The sequence below is a fragment of the Convolutriloba macropyga genome, chromosome 6 (assembly GCF_964194025.1).
Source record: "Convolutriloba macropyga chromosome 6, txConMacr16.3, whole genome shotgun sequence".
NCBI lineage: Eukaryota > Metazoa > Xenacoelomorpha > Acoela > Convolutidae > Convolutriloba > Convolutriloba macropyga.
Genome location: NC_134473.1, coordinates 70,111,198 through 70,136,129, shown reverse-complemented (window position 1 = coordinate 70,136,129; position 24,932 = coordinate 70,111,198). Strand labels below are relative to the sequence as shown.

General features: G+C 31.6%; 1 protein-coding gene across 2 annotated transcripts in view; it reads right to left on the bottom strand.

Annotated features, from left to right (window-relative positions):
- LOC142341165 (epithelial sodium channel subunit beta-like) overlaps positions 1–24,932 on the bottom strand; it is a 49,425-nt gene that overhangs the window by 7,529 nt on the left and 16,964 nt on the right. For both annotated transcript variants that reach the window (XM_075392066.1, XM_075392067.1), the window contains exon 2: positions 15,933–16,094. In XM_075392066.1, the coding sequence (XP_075248181.1) occupies positions 15,933–16,094 (162 nt within the window). The remainder of the gene's footprint in view (positions 1–15,932; positions 16,095–24,932) is intronic.

Genomic DNA, 24,932 nt, shown 5'->3' with positions numbered 1-24,932 from the left:
CTTTAATTTTTTTATTGAATAATTTTGTTCGTTTTTTTCTTTTGTGCCAATGCTAATGTGTTTTTGTCAACTTGTAGCTTAGTCTCATTTACGAATAATTCCAACCGTTTTAACAATTATACAGTCTTTTTAATGTCCTTGGTTTTAAGCTACGTGCTTTCTTGGATGGTATTTGGTTTTTAAACGAAAAGGTAAGTTCTACAGATGCCGCTGTGATTGTTGTTTTATTGCTGTCTTGTCTAATAATTTGTAAGAAAACAACTCTAATTATTCCTCTTACAGTATTCAGTTGTCCAAGGGGCTTCAAAAAGCTGCTAAAGTTAATGAATAAATCGGTTTTTATTTTGAAATTTAAGAAAATGTTGTTTTTCACGTGTCTCATTTTTTACTATGCTGTCTATGAGAAATAGAAGAGTGTGTTCCCTAGTCAATTTTTTGTCATTTTTTATTGATAGATAATTTTTGTTCTTATTTCAACACCAATAAATTTTGGAGCAAAAGATGACTGGCAAGTCATCTTTTTGCTTTATTTTGGTTTACTTGGTTTTATTTAAATGACGATTGAAAAAATTTTGGATTACGTTTTCACTGTCTCTGTGTCTGATTTTTCGCGAACACTTAAAAACCTTATGCGATCCAATGGTGCTTGCTTGGAATGCTTGTTCAAATCCCCAATAGGGGGCTAAATCTTTTTCGACGTCAAAGTTAAATAACTTTAGTGCAATATTTTTGTTCAGCTGATCTTTGACGCTGTATTTGTTGACTGCTCTTTGAGTCGCTTTGGTGGCAAGACTCATTAGGTTTTTCAATTCTCAATTGAACCTATTGATCATTTCAACATGATGGTTTTTATCGCTTTATCATTGTGTGAATTTCAATAAACAGTGATAGGAAACTTTTAGTTATAGCACTTTTTAATCATTTTGTTGACATATTACCTAGTTCGAAAACTGAAAAGTTTCACTGTTTTACTACAATTTAAACAAAAATATTAAAATCTGTAAGTCGGTAGCAAATGGTTTTTTTGTAACATTGGAAATTTAATTTTGTTAGAGATTATGCATATTTTTTTGGTTTTCTCAGATCTTGCTGTTATTTTTGTACTTGCAACTTCTAAACTATTTGATAACAAGGCCCCTTGATTTAAAGCAAAATTAGTCCTATTTAACGTAATTTTTTTTGAATTAATTGTTTATGACACTGTGATTAGTATTTCAGTAAAAGATTAGTATTTCGTGTACGTAGGTTGTTGCTCTCGTTGTTGTCATCTGTTTTAGTCAATATAACAACAGATTAGATCGGCCCTCTCTATTTCAAACAAAGTTAATTAGTTTTTTGTTACCAATTTGCAGCTTGTATTCATGCGTAATCATTAGTTATTTCCAAACATTGCAAATATTTTTTTCAAACAAAGCTTCTATTTGTTATTTAGTGTTTCCGTCGTTGCGTCTCTTTTGTATTTATATACAGAGTCTTCGTGTTCTCTTTTTCTAAACTCCTGAGAAGAGTAGAAAGAATTCCGTTGTTTTCATTCACATTTTCCGGAATTTTTGCCTTTCAGTTTTTTAAAATCTGTCAAACTGTGAAAAATATTCTTCTAAAATTGAAGGGATTCACTGAATTCGTTGCCAAGTCTTGTTTGGATAAACATTTGGTCGATTTGTTAAACACTTTGACTTCTTTAATTTAAAAAATGGCGTCAAAGTTCATTTTTGATACATTTCTCTAACTTGTATAAGCAATTTTTAACATCTGTTTGACTCTCAGTCATCAATTCAACTGCCAGTCAGGTCAGAATTTTTCAAGTTTGTTTTTTGGATTGGATTTCACAACTTGTCCGGCTTTGTTTCTTTCAGATCGGGTCGCACTTTTTTGACATTATGACGCCAATCCGACCCCAAATTGAAGCAGTGATTTTATTCACTTTGATCTAGTAAAAGCACTGAGCGAAAAGTAATTAAATTTTCGAAGCGTCCTTTTTTTGTGATAGAATTTGAGCACTGAATAAATTTATATTTTTGAAGGGAATTTTGTAACGTGCAGCTTCGGGTTATGCTCTTTTTCTCTTGAAATTTTTTTGCTAAAGCCCCAGAGTTTGAATTAACCGTTCTAAGAGTGCCTAAGTGTTTTTGTAAATGAACCAAACATTGCGTAACTAATTATTTTTTTTAATTTTGCACAAACTTAAAAGAAACTTACAAAAATTTGAATTCTTTTGAACTAAACCGATGTTCATTTTGTTGGCCTTGAAATTAGTCTCATTTGTGCCAGGTTCTGTAGAAAGCCCAAACATGAGGCAGTAATCTACATAATGTCTTTATTTATAATCTATTTACGTAGTCTATAAAATTTTACTGTTTTTTGGTTTACCTATGATCATTTTGTTTGATAATTTAGAACTTAGCTTTATAGGTGGTGGACGATTGGTCTTTTAAGAGCAAAAAATCGAACGAATTTTTATTTTCATTTGACAGGTAACTTTTTTCTTTAATTTTTTTATTGAATAATTTTGTTCGTTTTTTTCTTTTGTGCCAATGCTAATGTGTTTTTGTCAACTTGTAGCTTAGTCTCATTTACGAATAATTCCAACCGTTTTAACAATTATACAGTCTTTTTAATGTCCTTGGTTTTAAGCTACGTGCTTTCTTGGATGGTATTTGGTTTTTAAACGAAAAGGTAAGTTCTACAGATGCCGCTGTGATTGTTGTTTTATTGCTGTCTTGTCTAATAATTTGTAAGAAAACAACTCTAATTATTCCTCTTACAGTATTCAGTTGTCCAAGGGGCTTCAAAAAGCTGCTAAAGTTAATGAATAAATCGGTTTTTATTTTGAAATTTAAGAAAATGTTGTTTTTCACGTGTCTCATTTTTTACTATGCTGTCTATGAGAAATAGAAGAGTGTGTTCCCTAGTCAATTTTTTGTCATTTTTTATTGATAGATAATTTTTGTTCTTATTTCAACACCAATAAATTTTGGAGCAAAAGATGACTGGCAAGTCATCTTTTTGCTTTATTTTGGTTTACTTGGTTTTATTTAAATGACGATTGAAAAAATTTTGGATTACGTTTTCACTGTCTCTGTGTCTGATTTTTCGCGAACACTTAAAAACCTTATGCGATCCAATGGTGCTTGCTTGGAATGCTTGTTCAAATCCCCAATAGGGGGCTAAATCTTTTTCGACGTCAAAGTTAAATAACTTTAGTGCAATATTTTTGTTCAGCTGATCTTTGACGCTGTATTTGTTGACTGCTCTTTGAGTCGCTTTGGTGGCAAGACTCATTAGGTTTTTCAATTCTCAATTGAACCTATTGATCATTTCAACATGATGGTTTTTATCGCTTTATCATTGTGTGAATTTCAATAAACAGTGATAGGAAACTTTTAGTTATAGCACTTTTTAATCATTTTGTTGACATATTACCTAGTTCGAAAACTGAAAAGTTTCACTGTTTTACTACAATTTAAACAAAAATATTAAAATCTGTAAGTCGGTAGCAAATGGTTTTTTTGTAACATTGGAAATTTAATTTTGTTAGAGATTATGCATATTTTTTTGGTTTTCTCAGATCTTGCTGTTATTTTTGTACTTGCAACTTCTAAACTATTTGATAACAAGGCCCCTTGATTTAAAGCAAAATTAGTCCTATTTAACGTAATTTTTTTTGAATTAATTGTTTATGACACTGTGATTAGTATTTCAGTAAAAGATTAGTATTTCGTGTACGTAGGTTGTTGCTCTCGTTGTTGTCATCTGTTTTAGTCAATATAACAACAGATTAGATCGGCCCTCTCTATTTCAAACAAAGTTAATTAGTTTTTTGTTACCAATTTGCAGCTTGTATTCATGCGTAATCATTAGTTATTTCCAAACATTGCAAATATTTTTTTCAAACAAAGCTTCTATTTGTTATTTAGTGTTTCCGTCGTTGCGTCTCTTTTGTATTTATATACAGAGTCTTCGTGTTCTCTTTTTCTAAACTCCTGAGAAGAGTAGAAAGAATTCCGTTGTTTTCATTCACATTTTCCGGAATTTTTGCCTTTCAGTTTTTTAAAATCTGTCAAACTGTGAAAAATATTCTTCTAAAATTGAAGGGATTCACTGAATTCGTTGCCAAGTCTTGTTTGGATAAACATTTGGTCGATTTGTTAAACACTTTGACTTCTTTAATTTAAAAAATGGCGTCAAAGTTCATTTTTGATACATTTCTCTAACTTGTATAAGCAATTTTTAACATCTGTTTGACTCTCAGTCATCAATTCAACTGCCAGTCAGGTCAGAATTTTTCAAGTTTGTTTTTTGGATTGGATTTCACAACTTGTCCGGCTTTGTTTCTTTCAGATCGGGTCGCACTTTTTTGACATTATGACGCCAATCCGACCCCAAATTGAAGCAGTGATTTTATTCACTTTGATCTAGTAAAAGCACTGAGCGAAAAGTAATTAAATTTTCGAAGCGTCCTTTTTTTGTGATAGAATTTGAGCACTGAATAAATTTATATTTTTGAAGGGAATTTTGTAACGTGCAGCTTCGGGTTATGCTCTTTTTCTCTTGAAATTTTTTTGCTAAAGCCCCAGAGTTTGAATTAACCGTTCTAAGAGTGCCTAAGTGTTTTTGTAAATGAACCAAACATTGCGTAACTAATTACTTTTTTTAATTTTGCACAAACTTAAAAGAAATTTACAAAAATTTGAATTCTTTTGAACTAAACCGATGTTCATTTTGTTGGCCTTGAAATTAGTCTCATTTATGCCAGGTTCTGTAGAAAGCCCAAACATGAGGCAGTAATCTACATAATGTCTTTATTTATAATCTATTTACGTTGTCTATAAAATTTTACTGTTTTTTTGGTTTACCTTTGATCATTTTGTTTAATAATTTAGAACTTAGCTTTATAGGTGGTGGACGATTGGTCTTTTAAGAGCAAAAAATCGAACGAATTTTTATTTTCATTTGACAGGTAATTTTCTTCTTTAATTTAAACTATTTGATAACAAGGCCCCTTGATTTAAAGCAAAATTAGTCCTATTTAACGTAATTTTTTTTGAATTAATTGTTTATGACACTGTGATTAGTATTTCAGTAAAAGATTAGTATTTCGTGTACGTAGGTTGTTGCTCTCGTTGTTGTCATCTGTTTTAGTCAATATAACAACAGATTAGATCGGCCCTCTCTATTTCAAACAAAGTTAATTAGTTTTTTGTTACCAATTTGCAGCTTGTATTCATGCGTAATCATTAGTTATTTCCAAACATTGCTAATATTTTTTTCAAACAAAGCTTCTATTTGTTATTTAGTGTTTCCGTCGTTGCGTCTCTTTTGTATTTATATACAGAGTCTTCGTGTTCTCTTTTTCTAAACTCCTGAGAAGAGTAGAAAGAATTCCGTTGTTTTCATTCACATTTTCCGGAATTTTTGCCTTTCAGTTTTTTAAAATCTGTCAAACTGTGAAAAATATTCTTCTAAAATTGAAGGGATTCACTGAATTCGTTGCCAAGTCTTGTTTGGATAAACATTTGGTCGATTTGTTAAACACTTTGACTTCTTTAAATTAAAAAATGGCGTCAAAGTTCATTTTTGATACATTTCTCTAACTTGTATAAGCAATTTTTAACATCTGTTTGACTCTCAGTCATCAATTCAACTGCCAGTCAGGTCAGAATTTTTCAAGTTTGTTTTTTGGATTGGATTTCACAACTTGTCCGGCTTTGTTTCTTTCAGATCGGGTCGCACTTTTTTGACATTATGACGCCAATCCGACCCCAAATTGAAGCAGTGATTTTATTCACTTTGATCTAGTAAAAGCACTGAGCGAAAAGTAATTAAATTTTCGAAGCGTCGTTTTTTTGTGATAGAATTTGAGCACTGAATAAATTTATATTTTTGAAGGGAATTTTGTAACGTGCAGCTTCGGGTTATGCTCTTTTTCTCTTGAAATTTTTTTGATAAAGCCCCAGAGTTTGAATTAACCGTTCTAAGAGTGCCTAAGTGTTTTTGTAAATGAACCAAACATTGCGTAACTAATTATTTTTTTTAATTTTGCACAAACTTAAAAGAAATTTACAAAAATTTGAATTCTTTTGAACTAAACCGATGTTCATTTTGTTGGCCTTGAAATTAGTCTCATTTATGCCAGGTTCTGTAGAAAGCCCAAACATGAGGCAGTAATCTACATAATGTCTTTATTTATAATCTATTTACGTAGTCTATAAAATTTTACTGTTTTTTGGTTTACCTTTGATCATTTTGTTTAATAATTTAGAACTTAGCTTTATAGGTGGTGGACGATTGGTCTTTTAAGAGCAAAAAATCGAACGAATTTTTATTTTCATTTGACAGGTAATTTTTTTCTTTAATTTAAACTATTTGATAACAAGGCCCCTTGATTTAAAGCAAAATTAGTCCTATTTAACGTAATTTTTTTTGAATTAATTGTTTATGACACTGTGATTAGTATTTCAGTAAAAGATTAGTATTTCGTGTACGTAGGTTGTTGCTCTCGTTGTTGTCATCTGTTTTAGTCAATATAACAACAGATTAGATCGGCCCTCTCTATTTCAAACAAAGTTAATTAGTTTTTTGTTACCAATTTGCAGCTTGTATTCATGCGTAATCATTAGTTATTTCCAAACATTGCAAATATTTTTTTCAAACAAAGCTTCTATTTGTTATTTAGTGTTTCCGTCGTTGCGTCTCTTTTGTATTTATATACAGAGTCTTCGTGTTCTCTTTTTCTAAACTCCTGAGAAGAGTAGAAAGAATTCCGTTGTTTTCATTCACATTTTCCGGAATTTTTGCCTTTCAGTTTTTTAAAATCTGCCAAACTGTGAAAAATATTCTTCTAAAATTGAAGGAATTCACTGAATTTGTTGCCAAGTCTTGTTTGGATAAACATTTGGTCGATTTGTTAAACACTTTGACTTCTTTAATTTAAAAAATGGCGTCAAAGTTCATTTTTGATACATTTCTCTAACTTGTATAAGCAATTTTTAACATCTGTTTGACTCTCAGTCATCAATTCAACTGCCAGTCAGGTCAGAATTTTTCAAGTTTCTTTTTTGGATTGGATTTCACAACTTGTCCGGCTTTGTTTCTTTCAGATCGGGTCGCACTTTTTTGACATTATGACGCCAATCCGACCCCAAATTGAAGCAGTGATTTTATTCACTTTGATCTAGTAAAAGCACTGAGCGAAAAGTAATTAAATTTTCGAAGCGTCGTTTTTTTGTGATGCTTCTCAAATGAAGTAAGAATTTGAGCACTGAATAAATTTATATTTTTGAAGGGAATATTGTAACGTGCAGCTTCGGGTTATGCTCTTTTTCTCTTGAAATTTTTTTGCTAAAGCCCCAGAGTTTGAATTAACCGTTCTAAGAGTGCCTAAGTGTTTTTGTAAATGAACCAAACATTGCGTAACTAATTATTTTTTTTAATTTTGCACAAACTTAAAAGAAATTTACAAAAATTTGAATTCTTTTGAACTAAACCGATGTTCATTTTGTTGGCCTTGAAATTAGTCTCATTTATGCCAGGTTCTCTAGAAAGCCCAAACATGAGGCAGTAATCTACATAATGTCTTTATTTATAATCTATTTACGTAGTCTGTAAAATTTTACTGTTTTTTGGTTTACCTTTGATCATTTTGTTTAATAATTTAGAACTTAGCTTTATAGGTGGTGGACGATTGGTCTTTTAAGAGCAAAAAATCGAACGAATTTTTATTTTCATTTGACAGGTAATTTTTTTCTTTAATTTAAACTATTTGATAACAAGGCCCCTTGATTTAAAGCAAAATTAGTCCTATTTAACGAAATTTTTTTTGAATTAATTGTTTATGACACTGTGATTAGTATTTCAGTAAAAGATTAGTATTTCGTGTACGTAGGTTGTTGCTCTCGTTGTTGTCATCTGTTTTAGTCAATATAACAACAGATTAGATCGGCCCTCTCTATTTCAAACAAAGTTAATTAGTTTTTTGTTACCAATTTGCAGCTTGTATTCATGCGTAATCATTAGTTATTTCCAAACATTGCAAATATTTTTTTCAAACAAAGCTTCTATTTGTTATTTAATGTTTCCGTCGTTGCGTCTCTTTTGTATTTATATACAGAGTCTTCGTGTTCTCTTTTTCTAAACTCCTGAGAAGAGTAGAAAGAATTCCGTTGTTTTCATTCACATTTTCCGGAATTTTTGCCTTTCAGTTTTTTAAAATCTGTCAAACTGTGAAAAATATTCTTCTAAAATTGAAGGGATTCACTGAATTCGTTGCCAAGTCTTGTTTGGATAAACATTTGGTCGATTTGTTAAACACTTTGACTTCTTTAATTTAAAAAATGGCGTCAAAGTTCATTTTTGATACATTTCTTTAACTTGTATAAGCAATTTTTAACATCTGTTTGACTCTCAGTCATCAATTCAATTGCCAGTCAGGTCAGAATTTTTCAAGTTTCTTTTTTGGATTGGATTTCACAACTTGTCCGGCTTTGTTTCTTTCAGATCGGGTCGCACTTTTTTGACATTATGACGCCAATCCGACCCCAAATTGAAGCAGTGATTTTATTCACTTTGATCTAGTAAAAGCACTGAGCGAAAAGTAATTAAATTTTCGAAGCGTCGTTTTTTTGTGATAGAATTTGAGCACTGAATAAATTTATATTTTTGAAGGGAATTTTGTAACGTGCAGCTTCGGGTTATGCTCTTTTTCTCTTGAAATTTTTTTGCTAAAGCCCCAGAGTTTGAATTAACCGTTCTAAGAGTGCCTAAGTGTTTTTGTAAATGAACCAAACATTGCGTAACTAATTATTTTTTTAAATTTTGCACAAACTTAAAAGAAATTTACAAAAATTTGAATTCTTTTGAACTAAACCGATGTTCATTTTGTTGGCCTTGAAATTAGTCTCATTTATGCCAGGTTCTGTAGAAAGGCCAAACATGAGGCAGTAATCTACATAATGTCTTTATTTATAATCTATTTACGTAGTCTATAAAATTTTACTGTTTTTTGGTTTACCTATGATCATTTTGTTTAATAATTTAGAACTTAGCTTTATAGGTGGTGGACGATTGGTCTTTTAAGAGCAAAAAATCGAACGAATTTTTATTTTCATTTGACAGGTAATTTTTTTCTTTAAATTTTTTATTGAATAATTTTGTTCGTTTTTTTTCTTTTGTGCCAATGTTAATGTGTTTTTGTCAACTTGTAGCTTAGTCTCATTTACGAATAATTCCAACCGTTTTAACAATTATACAGTCTTTTTAATGTCCTTGGTTTTAAGCTACGTGCTTTCTTGGATGGTATTTGGTTTTTAAACGAAAAGGTAAGTTCTACAGATGCCGCTGTGATTGTTGTTTTATTGCTGTCTTGTCTAATAATTTGTAAGAAAACAACTCTAATTATTCCTCTTACAGTATTCAGTTGTCCAAGGGGATTCAAAAAGCTGCTAAAGTTAATGAATAAATCGGTTTTTATTTTGAAATTTAAGAAAATGTTGTTTTTCACGTGTCTCATTTTTTACTCTGCTGTCTATGAGAAATAGAAGAGTGTGTTCCCTAGTCAATTTTTTGTCATTTTTTATTGATAGATAATTTTTGTTCTTATTTCAACACCAATAAATTTTGGAGCAAAAGATGACTTGCAAGTCATCTTTTTGCTTTATTTCGGTTTACCTTGGTTTTATTTAAATGACGATTGAAAAAATTTTGGATTACGTTTTCACTGTCTCTGTGTCTGATTTTTCGCGAACACTTAAAAACCTTATGCGATCCAATGGTGCTTGCTTGGAATGCTTGTTCAAATCCCCAATAGGGGGCTAAATCTTTTTCGACGTCAAAGTTAAATAACTTTAGTGCAATATCTTTGTTCAGCTGATCTTTGATGCTGTATTTGTTGACTGCTCTTTGAGTCGCTTTGGTGGCAGGACTCATTAGGTTTTTCAATTCTCAATTGAACCTATTGATCATTTCAACATGATGGTTTTTATCGCTTTATCATTGTGTGAATTTCAATAAACAGTGATAGGAAAGTTTTAGTTATAGCACTTTTTAATCATTTTGTTGACATATTACCTAGTTCGAAAACTGAAAAGTTTCACTGTTTTACTACAATTTAAACAAAAATATTAAAATCTGTAAGTCGGTAGCAAATGGTTTTTTTGTAACTTTGGAAATTTAATTTTGTTAGAGATTATGCATATTTCTTTTGGTTTTCTCAGATCTTGCTGTTATTTTTGTACTTGCAACTTCTAAACTATTTGATAACAAGGCCCCTTGATTTAAAGCAAAATTAGTCCTATTTAACGTAATTTTTTTTTGAATTAATTGTTTATGACACTGTGATTAGTATTTCAGTAAAAGATTAGTATTTCGTGTACGTAGGTTGTTGCTCTCGTTGTTGTCATCTGTTTTAGTCAATATAACAACAGATTAGATCGGCCCTCTCTATTTCAAACAAAGTTAATTAGTTTTTTGTTACCAATTTGCAGCTTGTATTCATGCGTAATCATTAGTTATTTCCAAACATTGCAAATATTTTTTTCAAACAAAGCTTCTATTTGTTATTTAGTGTTTCCGTCGTTGCGTCTCTTTTGTATTTATATACAGAGTCTTCGTGTTCTCTTTTTCTAAACTCCTGAGAAGAGTAGAAAGAATTCCGTTGTTTTCATTCACATTTTCCGGAATTTTTGACTTTCAGTTTTTTAAAATCTGTCAAACTGTGAAAAATATTCTTCTAAAATTGAAGAGATACACTGAATTCGTTGCCAAGTCTTGTTTGGATAAACATTTGGTCGATTTGTTAAACACTTTGACTTCTTTAATTTAAAAAATGGCGTCAAAGTTCATTTTTGATACATTTCTCTAACTTGTGTAAGCAATTTTTAACATCTGTTTGACTCTCAGTCATCAATTCAACTGCCAGTCAGGTCAGAATTTTTCAAGTTTCTTTTTTGGATTGGATTTCACAACTTGTCCGGCTTTGTTTCTTTCAGATCGGGTCGCACTTTTTTGACATTATGACGCCAATCCGACCCCAAATTGAAGCAGTGATTTTATTCACTTTGATCTAGTAAAAGCACTGAGCGAAAAGTAATTAAATTTTCGAAGCGTCGTTTTTTTGTGATGCTTCTCAAATGAAGTAAGAATTTGAGCACTGAATAAATTTATATTTTTGAAGGGAATATTGTAACGTGCAGCTTCGGGTTATGCTCTTTTTCTCTTGAAATTTTTTTGCTAAAGCCCCAGAGTTTGAATTAACCGTTCTAAGAGTGCCTAAGTGTTTTTGTAAATGAACCAAACATTGCGTAACTAATTATTTTTTTTAATTTTGCACAAACTTAAAAGAAATTTACAAAAATTTGAATTCTTTTGAACTAAACCGATGTTCATTTTGTTGGCCTTGAAATTAGTCTCATTTATGCCAGGTTCTGTAGAAAGCCCAAACATGAGGCAGTAATCTACATAATGTCTTTATTTATAATCTATTTACGTAGTCTATAAAATTTTACTGTTTTTTGGTTTACCTTTGATCATTTTGTTTAATAATTTAGAACTTAGCTTTATAGGTGGTGGACGATTGGTCTTTTAAGAGCAAAAAATCGAACGAATTTTTATTTTCATTTGACAGGTAATTTTTTTCTTTAATTTTTTTATTGAATAATTTTGTTCGTTTTTTCTTTTGTGCCAATGCTAATGTGTTTTTGTCAACTTGTAGCTTAGTCTCATTTACGAATAATTCCAACCGTTTTAACAATTATACAGTCTTTTTAATGTCCTTGGTTTTAAGCTACGTGCTTTCTTGGATGGTATTTGGTTTTTAAACGAAAAGGTAAGTTCTACAGATGCCGCTGTGATTGTTGTTTTATTGCTGTCTTGTCTAATAATTTGTAAGAAAACAACTCTAATTATTCCTCTAACAGTATTCAGTTGTCCAAGGGGCTTCAAAAAGCTGCTAAAGTTAATGAATAAGTCGGTTTTTATTTTGAAATTTAAGAAAATGTTGTTTTTCACGTGTCTCATTTTTTACTCTGCTGTCTATGAGAAATAGAAGAGTGTGTTCCCTAGTCAATTTTTTGTCATTTTTTATTGATAGATAATTTTTGTTCTTATTTCAACACCAATAAATTTTGGAGCAAAAGATGACTGGCAAGTCATCTTTTTGCTTTATTTTGGTTTACCTTGGTTTTATTTAAATGACGATTGAAAAAATTTTGGATTACGTTTTCACTGTCTCTGTGTCTGATTTTTCGCGAACACTTAAAAACCTTATGCGATCCAATGGTGCTTGCTTGGAATGCTTGTTCAAATCCCCAATAGGGGGCTAAATCTTTTTCGACGTCAAAGTTAAATAACTTTAGTGCAATATTTTTGTTCAGCTGATCTTTGATGCTGTATTTGTTGACTGCTCTTTGAGTCGCTTTGGTGGCAGGACTCATTAGGTTTTTCAATTCTCAATTGAACCTATTGATCATTTCAACATGATGGTTTTTATCGCTTTATCATTGTGTGAATTTCAATAAACAGTGATAGGAAACTTTTAGTTATAGCACTTTTTAATCATTTTGTTGACATATTACCTAGTTCGAAAACTGAAAAGTTTCACTGTTTTACTACAATTTAAACAAAAATATTAAAATCTGTAAGTCGGTAGCAAATGGTTTTTTTGTAACTTTGGAAATTTAATTTTGTTAGAGATTATGCATATTTTTTTTGGTTTTCTCAGATCTTGCTGTTATTTTTGTACTTGCAACTTCTAAACTATTTGATAACAAGGCCCCTTGATTTAAAGCAAAATTAGTCCTATTTAACGTAATTTTTTTTTGAATTAATTGTTTATGACACTGTGATTAGTATTTCAGTAAAAGATTAGTATTTCGTGTACGTAGGTTGTTGCTCTCGTTGTTGTCATCTGTTTTAGTCAATATAACAACAGATTAGATCGGCCCTCTCTATTTCAAACAAAGTTAATTAGTTTTTTGTTACCAATTTGCAGCTTGTATTCATGCGTAATCATTAGTTATTTCCAAACATTGCAAATATTTTTTTCAAACAAAGCTTCTATTTGTTATTTAGTGTTTCCGTCGTTGCGTCTCTTTTGTATTTATATACAGAGTCTTCGTGTTCTCTTTTTCTAAACTCCTGAGAAGAGTAGAAAGAATTCCGTTGTTTTTATTCACATTTTCCGGAATTTTGCCTAAATTTTCGTCAATTTTGCTAAAATTTGTAAAACTTTTTAAGAATAGTGCTGTTGATTTTATTTTTAAAAACAAAAAAGAATTGCTGGTTATTTTGATTTACTTTTTTTGTCAAAAATTTGGGCTAAATATTTCAAAAGTCAGCCTTAATTTAATCCCACACAGCCTTAATTTAATCTATGTGGACTCGAAATGGGGCTATTCCTACTTCATCTTCTGTTGAGAGTGCTCTGTAATTAAAGCTTTGCCGTTTTTTGCTAACTTTACTCGTTGATTATCAAAAGAGCACAATTTTTTTTCGAATTTTACTTAACTAACAAATTATCTATATCTATAAAATTTGAAAGATAAGTGTCCCTAATGGACGAAAGGGTTAGTTTTAGCAAGGCTGGTTACAATCCAAAAAGAATTCGGATTGTAATCAGTCGGTCTTTTTTTTAGATCAGTCGGTCTTTTATTTTTTTAAATTAATTAAGGTACAGAACGTATTAACTGAAAACTCAGGAGTGCTAGTTCCAATTAGCTTCCTAAGGAGCTCCAAGCCAATAAGTTAATTTTTTACGTGAAAATTTTTGGTTGTTTTGACTTTTAAGAATAATTGATTTTTAAATAAATAATGGCTTAATGAACTTTTCATTTATTCTGTTTTCGTAATTTGGTCATTTTGTAGCTTATTGTTGGCGAAGAAAGAATGCTTCTTCTTTCTACTGATTTAAGATTCAGTAAATATTGCATAGTTTATGGTTTCAACTGCTTCGACACCCCCTTTCTTGAAGAATTCAGTTGAATTTTTTAATTTTGACTTTAATTGTCGTTTTTACTTTGTCGTTTTAGTCGTATGAAATTTCCCGTGTAAGGACAAGTTTCGATGACTTTTCATGATAAAAAACATGAGCCAATTTTCTGATATTAGTAGATAGCTGATGGTTTTCACGACTTTGAAAAGAATTGTTTTCCAAAATAAAAAAATATATATATTTTTGCAACTTTGTTCTTTCTATTGCCTTTTTGTTAACCAGTCTTGTTAATTACAGGTCAAATATGATTCTATTAGTGTCCTAACAAGGTGCCAAAAAGATTGGCATCACAAAGTGTAACATTATTAAAGAATTCGTTATTACCTTACAGGCTTCGACACCAGTCTTTCACAAAAAAAAAGTAAATAAATTTTATTTTTGTCATATTTGACGTTCTTCTTGCAGACGGAAGACATATTCTGGATGATGGCAGGTCTTGGTCTAAAGTGCTTCTTTTGAACGAATAAACGAACTTATTTTAATATTTCATTTTGTAATTAAAGGCTTTCATGACTTTGGAAGTCATTTTTCTTCCGAAAAAAAATGAAAAGTATTACTTATTTTTGCCCTTTTTTCTTTTTTGTCTGCTTGTTACCTAGTGTCATTAAAGAAAGGCCACATACTACATTATTGGTGTTTGAAGAAGGCTCAATTGAACATGGTTTTCATATTTTTTGGGGCAAAATATGGCTTTACGTCTTCGGCAGCGTTTTCTGGCAAGTTCTAATTGAATTTTTGTTTGTTGTCTTTTTGTTGTTCTTTTTAGCCGCATAACAAATTGGATAAGGACAGGTCTGAATGCCCTTCTATATAAGTTTTGTAATTGTAAACCTTCGGGACATTTTACTTGATTTCTAATGGTTTTCATTACTTTGATGCTAATTGTTTTTATAAAAATAAGCGAATATTTTTACTTTACTGTTTTTGTTCTTTTTGTCTTATTGTTACGAAACCTTTTTATGCACTGGTCCCATATCTTTTCAGGTGATTTATAATTTATTTTGTTATTAAGTTTTGTTTTTTAAACGGACATAAAGTTTTTGATGTAATTAATGTTTGTTGTTGTTGTTTGATTTTGCCGTTCGTCTTCGCTCGCTTTCTTAATGTTTGCATATCTCATCAATCTAATACATCATTTTTTTCTCCACTGAGTTGTTTGCTTTGGAGGCTATCTTTTTGTTCATACAACAGTTTTTTTTGAAAAATACTCGAGTTTTTTGGTTTTTCTATCTGTTCCTCATTTGGTAGACAATTATGCCAAAATTGTGGATGAGCGGGTTTGGAACCTTATGTGCAATCGCCCATTACCGAGCCTCCTTGTTTACTTCTTTGTCTACTCAAGAAAATCATAAGATCTTTAATCTTGTACGATATGCATTATCTAACTAACCAAGAATTATTATCTAACCAAGATAGTATATTCATTGCCGACTTCCGATTTGTAATGCCTGCCCCCCCCCCATTTTTTCCATCGCTTTATTCATCAAAAATTCAAAATTTTACCAATATGCACGCAGCTTTATAAATAGTTCTGGGCATCAAAAGGCTTTGGTATCTGTCAATGACCCTTTTTGAGCGTTAGAAATCTAAGGACGGAACCCAAGACCAAAATGGCCAATCATATGCACTGGACAGCAGCCCTTGTTATGTTTGCCTCACAAATTACAGGTTTTAGTGGCCACAAAACCCACGCAGTCTGATTACAGGCTTACAGGCGACGTTCGTTCCATAACGGTCTGATGAAAGGTCAATTCACAAATCTCTTACCTACCTCTTGTAGGATCTTGCGAGAAAATTGCAACAGTCTTGTAAGATTACGTATCTTTTTGCAATATCTTGCAACATAGTAATGGAATGTGCAAAAATCTTGCAAGCCATCCTTCGATAAGCGTCGTGATTGGACTAGGGTTCGGTTTTGGAGCTCGGCTTCTCAACTCAATGATCTTACCTATACTTTTGGAGTGATCAATGCCAGAGTAGTACAAATTGTACAGTTCATCCAGCTTCGGATGTTCTTCCAGAGTTTGCGATATGTTCGTACGAAGAGACCACCGTATAGACTCGAACAGCTCGTTGACTGCCAGTTGGGTCAGGAAGCGACTTATGTGCCCTGTTAACACGTTATGCCCTTCGTAACTCATCCTTTCAACCATATATGTTGCATTTTTTGTTAACAGAGACAAACCTGTCGCTAATGCCCCCACTAATTGATAAATTTGATAAAGTCTATAAACTTGATAAACATAATGAATTTAATAAAGTATTTAAGCGGAATTAAGAAGAAAATTTACCTTAGAGTTTAAAAGTTTCAAAATTTAAATTGGGATTATGGGGGAGCAATCAACAAAAATAACGTGGATAGTTGCTGCTAGTGACAGAAGATTTCTTATAAAATACTGCCAAGAGAAGCCTTGATTGTATTCAAGACTGGGTGAATTTAAACTAATTTCCTTCGTCACAATTTTTGGATGGTGTGCATGTTGCGTAGAAAAAACAAAGAAATTACACAAGAAGTTTTTTTTTCAAATTATGCAAAAGAAGACCAGTGTAGTCACCATTGCTGAAATAAAGGAAATAATGCTGAGTAAAATCAACTGTGATCCAAACTTGTTATTTTCCGTATCTTTATCCCTAAAACAGCTGATAGTGATCATTAGAGCAATAAGTTGTGACTTGTTTAAGCAGACTGCTTTATTGGATTGGGGAAGAACGTACTTCTAGGTCCTCACTTACGCACGCAGGTCACCTTACAAAACTTCAGCAATTTCATCATTCCGTCTTAAAAAAAAACAAAAAAGAGAGGAAACTGTTAATTGAAAATTCAGGTGGTGAAATACAGAACATTATTTTCTAATAACTTTTCCGCAATAATTTTTTTCAAATTATTTTTTTTCTACTATTATTTTTCTACTATTCGCTCCGAGAAAAACATGTTTGAGAATACAACTGTGCACTTCTTTTGAGTACACTTTTTCTTGTCTTTCGCTATATTTGAAACGTTAAAAATGTAAAAAAATAACAACTGTTTGAATGAGAAAAAAATTAAATGTGGTAAGTTAAAATTACTGTTTCAGTATTATATCAAAATAATTGTGACTCATAAGCTTTGTGGTCCATATTTCCTTCGGAGGCATATGGTCTGTTGTTTAATTAAAAGTTTTGAAATTGGACAGATAAGTTATTATCAGACTAAAATTATTTGGTAGTTGAGTTTTAAATGACAATTTTAAGGTACCCCGAACTTAAAAATAGAAAGAAAAATAGTGCAACTGTATGTGATGAAAGCAGTGGTGAAAGCGTGTTCAAAGCCGTTTTTTAATGGAAGCATGCGTTCTTTTTTTTCAAAAATGATTTCAGTTTTCTGTGAACCATCAACGCATATCAATACACTTAATTTTTTCAAAAAGATATGTGATTTTGTGAGATACGCAATGATTTCCTTCAGGTACCAATGATCTGCAAATAAGAGGAATAAGCCAAAAATGGCTTCAAGAGTGATAATAAATAAATTAGTGCGCGGGACCCTAAGACTGGAATAAGGACGGATCATCATTATATATTCTATCCAAAAGTATGATGGAGTTTTTAAGTTTAATAAAATAACTACAAAATTGATTCATGTCACAATTTTATTAAAACTCTCCTTTGTTGGTTTTATTTATTTTAGGGGAAATTATAAATATATAAGTAAATATAGATAGTAGTTTCCAGTTACTATTCGTTCACAAAAAAATCATGAAAGTTGAAAAAGCAACAATTTTCCTAAATTTTCTCTGGTCTTACGCAACATTTTGCTCGCATTTAGAAAGTCTTCATACAATTGAAGGCCTATGATGTGGCCCAATTTTGTCTTTTATGTTAATTAGTTTATTATTTTTGAACTCTGGAAAGCGGGAACCAATTTTATGTGCACAACGATAACATCGGCTGCAAATATTACTTTCATTTTTTTTCAAACGTAAAAAAATAACAAAGATTTCATCGAATTGATTTTTTTGGCGTTATAAAGCTACCGTGTTATACAATTTATACACAAAAACCTGTAAATTATTTCAAAGGGAAATCGTGGTCATTTTGCTTATAAGCGTAACCATTCTACATTTTTTCTGCGGTGCAGCTTGTATTTCGATTCTAAGTGGGACCTGATTTTAAAACCTACATAGTTTTCGGTAAGAATTTATCAATTTGTTTCAGAACTTGTAACATCTTTGCTTGAGCTTCAAAAATAACGCAGTTGATCTGTGTAGAAAAAGACGCGATGGTAAGAATTCCCACCCACAGATATAAATTATCGCACAACTTTTACTTTTTGTGAAGTAAATAGAGCGCCATCTCTACATATGTAAATAGAATACAGAATAGTCAGTTGTTTGCTTAATTAATTTGCAAAAAATAAAAAATTGCAAATGACGACACAATAGTTCTTTGATTTACTTTGATAAGATTTTGACAAGGATTCTTTTTTATCATTTTCTTTATACGACATTAAAGTTTTTCGTTGAGAAATGCAAAATCTTGCATGTCATGAAAAAAGTATAAAGTTTCGTTTTACTTGCCAGCTATTTTTAATATCAATCGGTATAAATTCGATTACCATCATCTGTTAAAATTAAATCCAAGTGCTGTAAAAATAAATCAGCTTAAAATCAATTCTCTAATTAACGTTGTCCTGATACTCTTAAGACTGGCTTTCATATTTTTAGTGCTGCTAAGTTGAAATTAAAACCAAAGGATTCTTGTATTCAATGTAAAATGTAAATGAGCACAGCTTTGAGAGAGTACTGTCTCTTCTCCATAAAACAAAACAATTTTTCCCGGCTCAAAGATTGATCAGAAAAGATAATCACAAATGGTTAACTGTGGTGAAACAATTTATCTCGATTTTTTCTGCAATTTTAGCAATTAGCGTGGTCAAGTCTTACCAGATGTTTGCCAAAATTTCTACTCTTGGTACTGAATTTCTTAACTTTTCCTGTAGCTTTCCCGGTAGCGGCGGTTTTTCTAAACAAAAATTCACCACTTAAGGGTGAAAAGTGTAACTGGGCGATTTTTCCCCTGATTTTAATTAACTGGACCAGCCTCATCGATTATTTATTTGACAAACCAAAAAACAAAACAACACCAACCGTTCCACAGCTTTGATCGCCAAAGTCCCGAATTATAACAAAAACGGGAAAAATCTCATTTTTACAAAAATATAATGATAAGCAAGGATTCATGCAGCTAGACTTCATTGTAAACAAATATTGATATGTTGATAAACAAATATGCCAAAATATTACAAACTTGGTCAAATTCTTACGTTTCTCACCACAAGTTTTATCATTATGTATATCAAGTTTCATTTCCCTGAGGTAAAAGCTCTGGCGTACCTGAGCCGGAGTGTACTAAGTCCAAAAGACCAATCAGTTTGTCATTCTCTTGGTTCAAATCACAAATTACTATATTTGGAAAGTTGAGAGAGGTCTCCCGGTCAAAAGACAATTCCACTACATTCGGCCTTGCAATTAGAAACGTGTAAAAGAGGGAGAACTGAAGACACGAACAAATAACAACAAATATTGATACGAGTGATATCCAAACTATCCGCGCTGAATAGCGTTTTTCAGCGTTTAGTGAGTGAAAAACGCCGTGAATTGACGCGGAAAAACTCCAATTAAGAGCTAAATCCATATGTCAATTAAAAAAGAATGTCTTATTCAAAAATTATTAATGAGTTTAATAATTAAACATTCTGAGAGTTTATTGAAATATTGTCCTCGTCAATTCAAAATGGGCGGGCGTTGTATTTACGAAAATTGAAAATTTGTGGCCCTAACACAAATCTATCAACTAAACTCTGCGATTTGGGGATTTAAATATTTACACATAATGCTTTTATTGACATGGGACAACTGTCAACTAAAAACTTCTCAAATTTTAAGGAAAACTTAAATTTTATTTAGCTGATTTACAACTTTTGTGACTGATTGTTTAAATTATTATTTATTTCAATGGTGGGTGGATCTTAGCTCAGCAGCTGGAAGCGAGAGTTGTTCCCAGTCATGAAAGTTAGCTTAGAACAGGACTTTCAGAGGACGCACCTTATTTCAATTTTGATGCGATAGATAAAGTTCAAAATGAAGAAAATAACAATTTCAGACAGCGATCTACATTGCACCGCTATTTATGAAGACAAAACTGCATGCCAACATTTTAAAGTGCAACTAGTTTCCACTTTTTTAGAAGTCAAAGGCCTCTTTCGTGAGGTTTGAGTTTATAGGGTTGTGGTATTAGCTAGGTTAAGTGCTTTATAACTGAACGACAGTCAGTAGCGGAAAAACCAGTCTTAAAATAGAAACTACAGCAGTCAAACTTCTGTTCCTGGTTTGCAAAGCATTGACAGAAACGTCCGAGGTGGCGAGGTCGACCATTTGAAAAGACTGACAAAGTCCAGGTGGGGTGTAATTTTCCAACCTAGATAACATGGGCGAGCACACTACTAAAGTTGACCTAAGTCTTTTCATAGATTGAACAACGTTGTTTTCGTGGCCAATGTCTAGTACGGTCTTTTAATGCCCAATATCTGTCAATCGTGGTCTTTTCATAATTTAACCCACGGTCTATCCTTAGCTAATATCGGATGACCACACTCTTTTGCTAAGTCGACTCGCAGTATTTTTTAACCAATACTATTCACCTGTTCTTTTGATTTTTTTCCATTGATCCGATAAAAAGGCGAAAGTGACTCGGCCAGAAAAAGTAGACGCATGGTATTTTTCAGAGCTAAACTCACTGTGCATAGCAAGAAAACAACCTAATGCCCGTTCTTCTCTTAACTCACTCCTGTCCGCCAAACTTTACAAGCATTGCAAGGAAAAATGTTTCAAAAAAACTATTTATTTTTGTCAACAGTTTTTCTTGAACGTTGCGATGAAAACAAAACTACAAAAATAGGAATACATTTTATGCAAATTTGGTATACAAAGTTTAATGAGAGTCAGCAACGTTCTTTAATTAGGTATTTCCCATATTTGCATAATTTGACTCATGGCCAGCCTTCGCATAATTCAACCTACAAATACCAAAACATGGCCAATTTGAATCAAATGCTCAAAACTGAACCACTTAATCATTAGATTTTAAAAAAAAAAATCTAAGCACAAACACACCACAAGAAACAGCATATTCTTCAAATATTCACCTGCAATAGGCTTTAAGTCAACAAAATTTTATTTGACCCAAAAACGTTTCGTTTCAACTTCATCACTGTTAGCCGTGATAGGTTTGGCTCCTTCGGCTTCAAAAAAGGTTGAATGCCTGGATATGCCAGTGGGATTTAAAAAACCCCTGACACTATATGTATATAGATATATATATATATATATATATATATATATATATATATATATATATATAATAATAATAATAAATAATAAATTGTTCATTTTCGGTTATCGAGCAACACAAAAGAAGTTTATTTTACTGTGCACAAAATATAGTGCCTCACAATATAGGAATATCAAAGAACTGTTGATTAAGAACCGAAAGAAAATTACTATAGTAATTGAACTAAATCATGGTTGGTTAAAACAGAAAAAAAATTAAAAAAATATAAATAAACCGATAATTGGGTTCAGGGGGCTACAATTAGACGTACTCAAAAAAAATAACTTGAGAAGTCTTGGTTGTCAATTATGTAATTTCTTAAAACCATATGGCAAAAATGTTTTATTTTTTGATTTGTCATTTTTAAAACCGTATTTACAAAGGAAGGTTCCAGAAAAACCAACAAATTCAACATTTTTCGGACCTTAAACCTCAATCGGTATGTCACATTTTTTCGATCACCGCAATCAAGACACGTTTTTGTTTTTCTTCTTTTTTTACTCTGTTTAATTCGTTATCATTCAAGTAAGATTTGACGTGACTAACAACACATTCGTCTCTTAGCATTTTTATTAACAGTTTAAGTACTTCGTACAAGTGTAGTTCTTTTGCTAAAAACAGGTTAAATTTTCTCCTTAGATCACTCACTGAGTTGAACTTTCTTTTATTGAAAATTATCCTTATGAGTTTTTTTAATTTTGAGTCTTTCAATGAAATATCTGACCAAACAGAATTTCCATAAATCAGTATACCATATTGCACTACCGGCTGAACATAACTTTTAAAAACCTGAATCATTTGACTTTTACTAAGAAATTTTCTCAGTCTATAGAAAAGTCCAATGAACTTTATTAATTTTTGGTTAACCACATCAATATGATTTTTGAAAGACAATTTATTATCTATTGTTATTCCAAGATAACGTATTGAGTCAACGTTTTCAATTCCCTCTTTATCGATGTTAATCTGTTCTTTTTTGGAGTAAGTTTTAATTTTCCCAAAAAACATTGATTTTGTTTTTTCAGTATTGATTGTCAATTTATTATTAGTTAACCACTGATTACATTTTTGTAATTGAGTTTTGTGTTTCATCACAACCTCTTCGGCGGTGGCTGAAGTTTCAATAACTGTGTCATCTGCAAAAAGTATGATATTAGATTCAAGATTAGTTAAATTGTCAACATCTTGCGTATTGCTCAAATCATTCACGTATATTATGAAAAGCAGAGGACCGAGAACCGATCCCTGGGGAACTCCAATATCAACAAAAGCAGTACTTGAAACAACTTCTGCAATTTGAACAAACTGAGAGCGGTTAGTTAGGTATGATTTAAGTATATTGAAAACATGACCTCTCAAACCAATATTACAACATTTGTCTAATAGTATTGTATGGTCTACCGTATCAAAAGTTTTTTTGAGATCCAGGAATGTGCAAACAGACATAACGGATTTCTCAGATAATTTTTGTCGCAAGAGTTCAATCAGAAACAAAACAGCGTCAACTGCACTTCTTTTGGCCCTGAAACCAAACTGGGAGCTTGAGAGCAGATTAAATGTCACTAAAAAAGAGATAATTTTTCTCTGAAGCAATTTCTCGAAGATCTTTGCTATCGTTGGTAATAAGGAAATAGGCCTAAAATTTGATGGTATACTCTTATCTCCAGATTTGTGAAGTGGGAAAACTTTTGCAATTTTAAGACAATCAGGGAACACGCCAAGATTGAAACATTCATTGAAACATTTTGAGAGAAAAGGACTCAGGACATAAGAAAATTTCTTGATGCAGTAGTAATTGAGGTCATAACAGTCCTCACTTTACTTATTCGGAGCATTATTAATGATATCAAAAACTTCTTTGTCTGTAATATCGGCAAGAAACATAGATTGTTCTGCTTTATCGGTTGTTTTTAGAAACAATTTCGTTGGTAAATGTGCGTTCATTTTCCTTCCGATTGATGTAAAAAAATCATTTAAATGGTTGACTTCATCTTGAGATGGTATTTTTCCACAATTTTCAATTTTTTTGCCTGTTATGTCACCATAAACTTTAAAAAAGTTTCGGTTTGTGTTTGCTGCACCTTTTTCAATTTGATTTTGATTAAAAGTCTTCATTTTGTTTTTTATCAAAGTTTTTACCTTCCTGCACTGTTGTTTGTATTCGTTATTGGCCGATATTGATTGAGCTTTGAGTGCATTCTTAAACAAACTTTTTTCTTTGCGGCAGCGTTTTTGACTTCGTTGTCAATCCAGATCTTTTGTACATGTTTTCTTGTTGTCTTAGGTAAATAGTGATCTAATGCTTCTTGCACAGTTCTTTGTGAACATTTGAATTTATCATTGATTTCTTTTTCGGTAGAATCAAATTGTTTTAATCGCTGCCACAGAACGAAACTAATTTTTTCCTGAAGAAGAGGATTTTCAAGTTTTGCCCAATTTCTCGATTGAAAAAAATTATTTTCTGTTTCTAAGTTGGTTTTATTCTTCAATTTAAGTAAAACTGAACAGTGATCAGTTATTTTTGTTCTTTGGCTGGTAACCTCTGATTCAAAATTTGTAAAGAACAGGTCAATATAAGAACTTGAATTTTTTGTTTCACGTGTAATGAGGTTCTCACTTACCAATTTTAGGTCAAATGTTTGGGTCAATTCCCTTAAATATGATTGTTTGTTCCCTTTAGATAGAAAATTTACATTAAAGTCACCGCACAGCACATGCAGGCTTTGCGGATCGCTAATATGTTGTTCCAAGTAGGTACTAAGAACGTCAAAAGTAGCAATCGTGGTGGCATTAGGTGGTATATAAACACAAGTCATTGATAACTTTTTTGTTCCAATACTGAAGTAAACACTAACCGCTTGTATATTATTCAGGTTTAGAGACCCGCGTATTTTGACATTAAATTTATTTTGTACAAAAATTGCAACACCTCCACCTCTTTTTTCCCTATTGCTTGTAACCAGTTCATCATAACCATCTATGTGAAAAATATTTGATGAGAACTTATCTTTAAGCCATGTCTCTGTTAGGCAGATTGCTATGGGTTTTTCTTTCAGAGACGCAATTTCCAAAGTGAGTTCATCAAAGTTTTTTGTTAGTGAACGTATGTTCTGTAGCATGATAACGTGCTTGGTATCGCCCAGTAACTTTTTATCTATGACGACCATGAGAGAATAGTTCAACTACACAATCTGAGCAATCAACTTTGACTAATGAAATCATTAGCAATTTGAGATAAAAAAATAATAAAAAAATGTATTTGAAATAAAAAAAAATTAAAAAAAAGTTCATGTTTTGTTTTCAAGCATTTTGAAAAATTTGAAGCAAAGAATGTTAAAATTTAACTTAGAGGACGTCCAGTGACATTTTTTCCTTCTTTTTTCATTTTTTAAAAAAAAAATTGCACTCCTTTATGTAAGAATGACTTTGATCAATGGGTGAAAGTTTGTTTATTTTAGGTGCTATCTTTAATATGCAGTATAAATAATAATGTTCCGCGGAAATCACAGAACTTTTTTTTCATCTCAATACTCTTGTTTCAGACTAGATGACGGCGGAAATTACAGTCAGCTTGAAACTT